We start from the raw sequence: 6,908 nt of genomic DNA on the forward strand, positions 1-6,908 counted from the left end.
ATGACATGTGATTATAATGGGGAGAATAGTGTACAATAGTATATCCTGGTCTATTGCCAGCACTGACAATGGAACTGTGTTTTTGTATACATGAACGGTTTGATCCTCACCAATAACCACACCTCTGTGAAGGCGTACGGAGGAAGCAAAGGTAAACGAAACAATGTAATTAAATGGAATGATATGAAATATATACAGTATTATCCTCTACAGAGTACCTAACCCGGATCCGGGAGCACCCCCCACACCCCCACACTGATTAGCATCGCTAGCATAGCGTCACAATTAAATAGTAGCATCTAAATATCATTAAATCACAAGTCCAAGACACCCAATGAAAGACACAGATCTTGTGAATAAAACCACAATTTCAGATTTTTTAAATGTTTTACAGGGAAGACACAATATGTAAATCTATTAGCTAAACACGTTAGCAAAATGACACCATTTTCTTACTCCAACAGTTTCTTACTCCATCAGGTGCTATCACCAATTCGGCTAAACTAAGATATTGATAGCCACTAACCAACAAAAAAATTCTTAAGATGACAGTCTGATAACATATTTATGGTATAGCATAGTTTTTTTTTTTTAAATGTGCATTTTTCAGGTATAAATCACAGTTCTACATTGCAGCTGCAATCTGATATAGTGCTGATGCAGCTAGAACAATTACAGAGACCAACGTTATATAACTAATTACTTGTCTTAAAACATTTCAGAAAAAATACACAGCGTACAGACATTGAAAGCCCAACATCTGGTGAATCCAAACAATATTTCAGATTTTTTAAATGTTTTATAGCGAAATTAGCATAACTAGCTAATTAGCATAACCAGGCCAGCCAAAACCAGCTGGACGCGCCCGACCAGTTCACATGCACGACAGATATATGAAATAACATCGTAAATTGGGTCTTACTATTGCTGGTCTTTCATCAGAATGTTGATCAAGGTGTCCTTAGTCCTGATGAGTCGTTCAATCCATTCACAATGGCAACTTCCCCTCTTCATTTAGCCTGGGTACTGGTCGACTGGCACGGTCCATGTCCAAAGTTAAAAAACTCAAAGAACGGAACACGGCAAAACTCCCGAAAAAATTCTAATAATCTGATTAAACTATATTGAAAAAACATACATTACGGTGATATGGTCACATGTATCAAACAAACTTCGACACGGAGAAAGTTTTCATCCGTAACGTCAGCATAACAAAAGACAATGCCACCTCTGAAAACGCGCATCTCAGAAACCGGAAGTTGTCGGTCACGCTAAAGAAATAGGTCTTATTTCACGTCAGTACAAGATAAACAAAAAATTTCTCCTCTGACGTCTTCCAGACACCCAGAGGAAGAAGAAGGAAGTGTCATTCGGGTCATAGGTCGCGTGACCATATATAGGCAGAGCTTTGAAGCGAGCATACACATCTTGCAATCTTTTTCTGGCTCAGGGAAAGTGCTGTGAAATGACCTGTGTTTGACTCAGAGACTCAATTGGAACGGTTTTAGAAACCATAGCTTGTTTTCTATCCAATGCTATATGGTTATATGCATATAGTAACAGCAATAATTGAATAAGAGGCAGTTTAGTCTGTAGAGGCAATTATGCTAATGCGAAACAGCACCCCCTGTATTCTCAAGAAGTTATACCAACTGAAGGGAATTAACTAGTAAATATGCAGTTAAATGTGTTATCATTAGGCCTACTAATGGTCGATACTAATAGAAATAGGAAACGGAGAAAGTCAGGGTAGGTCTATGTTGGCTAAACATTCGAGGGCGCCAAAAGGTTTCATTTGGCGTGACTCATTGCGAAAAAGTCCATACAATTTTAATTCTGCATAATAGCACAGCATTTCATCATCTTCACTGTCAGAAAGTTGATAGGGTTCAGTTTTGCTGACATGTGACTGTGTTCGGGTCTCGTGAGGCTCAGTTGGTAGAGTATGGTGCTTACAACGCTAGGGTAGTGGGTTCGATTCCCACAGGGGACCAGTATGAAAATATATGTACTAACTAATTTAAGTCGCTCTGGATAAGAGCGTCTGCTAAATGACGTAATAGTTTCAGATGTTGAGAGCTTGGAACTATGGAGTTATTTATGTAGAAATGTAGTTATTGACATAGAGGAATGAGATACCTAGTCAACTGTACAATGTACAATGTACAGCTGCATTCAACCGCAATGTGTCTTCCCCATTTAACCCAACCCCTGTGGATCAGCCTGTTCAATGTTCTCTACCTATATAGTGCTCTAAATACCCAAATCCATGTTAAGTTCAAAAGAATACAATCTAAAAAATGTGGACACTTTGAAACCAATGAGGATTCGCAACTTTAAAGTCAATGATTTCAGAAAGATTTCATATTTTTGCAGATAGAACCTTATAGTACCATGCTTTTGATGTTTGTCTCCAGCGATCCTAAGGTAAATAGATCTAAAACAATCCCCTTATCCAAACGGATTACTAATTTACCTTATCAATAGCTTTTATACATCTGGAAATTACAGTGCATGGAGAATGGCGTTATTTATATCAGGAAAAAATGTATTAGATGTTATTCCACTTGGAACTGACAGGTTGCTCAGCCTAATTAATCAATACGAGGGAATGAAGTCAAGGTCAGAATACAGTATATCTGTATACACACCTCTGCCACACCTCCATTTTTCTGATCTCCACCCCTAAAGAATATTTGGCTGGCACATGCTCTGGCACATGCGTAAATTCAAGAATATATATAGAGAGAAAAGTTCCATATACGCGCGCATATCTCGGGTCTGAATTTCCCCATATGTACAGTTCACTAGGTATGATTGAGGTCACATTCTAACATTTAATAGTATCTAATTGTGTTCTATACTCCCTCTAAAATAAATATCTCGAGGGTATTTGCCATAAGATGTTTTCATAGCCTCTTGGGTCCAGTATGACTTGTTTGTTCCTGTTGTAGGCTGGTTTGCCTGGTCTCCACTACGGGGCGTCTGGGCGCTGCATTGTCCGCAACAAGTTGGATGTCCATCCACTGCTGAGGGTCATGTCATGATGAAAAAAGTATGCTTAAAAATCTATTATCTTCAAAATCATGTATGCGCAGGGCTGCAAACGTGACAAACAATATGTAATTCGTTCATTCTAATTATATTCTGAGAAAGCACACACACACACACACACACACACACACACACACACACACACACACACACACACACACACACACACACACACACACACACACACAGTTGGTGCAGATTGTAACTCGATTCTCGGTCTCTGTCCGTTTGCTCGGTAATTAAATAGCCTGCTCAGTGCGTTTATCAGTGTGATCTGACAGTGTATCTCTCGGTCCCTGTCCCGGTCTCCTTCTCTCCGTGCAACCGATGCATTCAGCTGCCACACAGTAATTGAATTAGTTCGGTTGGGAGGGGAGGGATCTTGTTTTGTTAGTGTGACGCCCATTCAAAATTCTAACCAATGGGACTATCCTCCGGTCGGCTGTAACCGAACCCACTCTCTGGCAGTCAGCAACGAACTGCCTTTGCTCTCACCTTCCGTCTCGTCTCGTCCGGTTGAATCTAAACATCAGGTGAAAGAAGCGCATGAATCAAGTGTGTTTTATTTTTTCTCTCCAATGGTTATATATGAAGAGAATGCTGTGGAATGCTGCCATTTGGGTTCCGGGCAAACAAGCTGCCCTACTGTCACCCAGCAGCAGCAGCGCATGAGAGAGGCTCGAGGACGGACTCCTCCCCACCTACCCGTGACACTTTCAAGACAGCGCTGAGAAAGGATAGCAGCCTTTTTCGGCCAGTCTGCGAACAGAGCAGAGAGACAGAGTTACGTATAAACGAATTCACTGCAGCCGGGGGTTGCTATATGGCTTTCCAAAGTTTCATCTCTGAAAACGTTGACATGTGACAGACTCGAGCTAAAGCGCGACATTGCTTCTTTTCGTTTCTCATTGTTGGACTTGGACCTACCCTCTGCGCTGTTGATTCCCAGCGAACAGTCCTGACACGGATCCAGCTCAGCGCATGCCATGACCTTACAGAGACTGCTGTATTAGATGGTCATTCTAATCAACGTTTTATACATCTGACTGCATGTATTAATATCCCTTTTTGTACATTTGTGTGAAAAAAGTGTCTGCCCAAGGAGTGATTTTTACGTATCCTGGAGCCGTCAAAGCTGACGTCCCATGAACACATAAAACTGGACCCGGACACTGAACCTGAGCGAGATGCACTACACACAGCGACACTAGCATTTGATAACTTCACCTGCTACCGTCGTCCATTAATTTGAACCAAGTGAGCAGCAAGGCGTCATCCATATCGCAGGTTGCGCTATCAAAGCCCTTCGCACGTAGGGGTGTAGGAGACAGCGATATTCTGTTGTATTCAATTGTCCTGCCTATTTCTGTCATCCATAAACTGCGACAGAGGAAAGAAAAGGCACACAAATGTAAACGAAAGAAGGCATCTCTCCAGCTGAAGTGTACCTAGAACTGACAGATCGTGCAGTCACCCCGCATCGAAGAGGAATACGTGCCGAACTTTGCTGTTGTGATGTTGAAAGTGGAGATGGTGCTATTTGTCTTTCTGGTGCTATGGATGTGTGTATTCAGCCAGGAGCCCAGCTCCAAGGTGGTGGCCGACCGGTATGCCGTCTTCTGGAACCGAACCAACCCCAGGTAGGTGCCACTCAGAGCGGCCAGTGGGGCCGAAGGGAGTCGATGTTGTCTCTGTGATCTTCACACTGGCCGGGGCGGCTCGTAGGGATCAATACGTTTCGAACTATCAAATGTGTATAGACAAATGGCACGGTGTCTTTTATTTAAGGTATAGAGTAATGCTTATTGAACAGTTCTCTCTGATGGGATATAGTTCTATTTCCCAGAAATGTGGGTAGGCTATTGGTACAACAGAACACAACCTGTGCGCACAGGTTGAATATAGGCGAACCTATTTTGGAGACAGTCTACACTGAATTGTTTTCAGTCAACCGTAATCGAGTCAAGTTGATCAAATCCAGAATATTGTTATAATACGCCTATGAGATGGGTCACCCGAAAAGCGCACGGTTGGAGAGTAATCTTTTGCGTGTTCCAGTGTCTTCATTCCGTGTTTGTGAATCGATTGGGCGCTAGTGCCTGTCTTTGAATATACCCCGGGTTAAATCATGGAACATTATTTGTGGGTTAATTCGAATGGATTTGTATTAAAGCCTACCGTTGGAGTATGTAGAATAATGCGTGCACCATTGCATTGCTTGTATGGTTTAGGCCTACAACGTATCTGTAGCCTACATCTGTCATCTTTGAATGAAAAACTCAGCAAGTGCTGTCATTTCACGGATAAAATGGCACCATGATTAACCCATATTTCCTATTTCCAAGAACAGCAAGCGCGCGACAATATTACAATTTAGATGTTGCATATGAGCGGGAAGCGCTGAAATCTGTACGGCGTATGTTTTGTCACTAGTTGTAGGCCATGGGCACATTGGTGGGTCGCTCTTCCAATTCAGAAGCTTATAAGAAATCAATAATAGGCCTACTTAACCAGGAATAAAGCCTCGCTATGCTGATAGGTTGCACTTAATTTAGTCGTTTAATCTCTTGTCTTTTAATTTGATCATGATATGCGCTGTTCACAAGGGATTTATCCAATCCACTTGTTGTTCTTATTCGGAAAACATGTTTTAATCCAGTGAAAAAGCTCCTCTGTAATGTTTCCCGAAAATGTTCTCACCGACTTTGAATGACATAATTATGCAATTATTATGATTCCTAGGTTTAAATTGTTAAATCATTGATATTTCATTAATATCAACATACTGTAATTCAATAGGAGGTTGACCGGGTTGTGAAAGCAGCAATTGTTGCTGCGCTAAAGTCATGGACATCGTGTGAGCATAGCATACAATGTAGGTATTGTCATACAGTCATAGAGTCAAACATTAAAACAAGTTGATAATCAATATATGAAATGTAGAACGTATACACAGACTTATTAGCCCATGACAAGAATAGTTTGGCAACCGTGAAACATTGATAGTTTACATTGAAGGACAAATTCGTAAACAAACCAATGCCCACATTTTGCCACAACTATACCCACTTAATTGATTTATTAGATATCACATTATTTAATTAACTTTATTTTCTTGAATATTGAATAAAGATGTTGGACATGTAGCCTACGTTATGATACATTATATTCTAAAACTTTTCCACAAAGTAGTTGATATCATCAAGCATTGTGAAAAATACATATTTTTTTCTGTGGAATTAAAATTTTGGGGGATTGAATCATTTCAAATAGCATTGAAGTTGATTGAGAGACAAAACAGAGTGCATGTGGGCAAGTTTCACATAGTTATCTAGTATAGAATTAAAACCTGGTGTCGATTCTTAATCATATGCTTGCAAATATATTGAGTTGTAGGGTACAATGAAGCACCCATGTATTAGTTTTCCATAGTGAGAATAAGGTCAGCGGAGGGTGACTTCTACATTTCCTTGAGGCCATAACATACAAAGTGTAGCTTTTGACATTTTCCAAATACAGAGGGTCATACTCTACATGTCATATCACATTTTCTGGAAAACTTAACAGCAGCCAATCATACTTCACATAGTCAAAAGTGTATTTACTTGTCATATTTAGCTTATTTCATGTGTTATTCTAATTGCAAAACAGTATTTTACTTAGCGTATGACTATATATTAACCCTAGTCTGAATTTTTCCAATTAAGTTGTTGCTGTTCACTCACTCAACTGCCAAAATGATTTAGTATTTGCTGAATGGATCACCTAAGCTTATTCTCCAAAATCATACAAAGTATTTTATTATAGCTACTTAGACATTATTTTATAACTATTTATATTCATTTGGAAGTTTC

General features: G+C 40.1%; 1 protein-coding gene across 2 annotated transcripts in view; it reads left to right on the forward strand.

Moving 5' to 3' along the window:
- The first annotated feature begins 3,498 nt into the window (after positions 1-3,498).
- Positions 3,499-6,908, forward strand: part of LOC129826712 (ephrin-A5-like) — a 265,966-nt gene continuing 262,556 nt past the window's right edge. The window contains exon 1 of one of the 2 annotated variants that reach the window (XM_055887730.1): positions 3,499-4,694. In XM_055887730.1, the coding sequence (XP_055743705.1) occupies positions 4,570-4,694 (125 nt within the window). In that variant the 5' untranslated portion in view covers positions 3,499-4,569. The remainder of the gene's footprint in view (positions 4,695-6,908) is intronic. The other variant, XM_055887729.1, reaches the window with a different exon arrangement.

This window comes from Salvelinus fontinalis, chromosome 28 (genome assembly GCF_029448725.1).
Source record: "Salvelinus fontinalis isolate EN_2023a chromosome 28, ASM2944872v1, whole genome shotgun sequence".
NCBI classification, from domain to species: Eukaryota; Metazoa; Chordata; class Actinopteri; order Salmoniformes; family Salmonidae; genus Salvelinus; species Salvelinus fontinalis.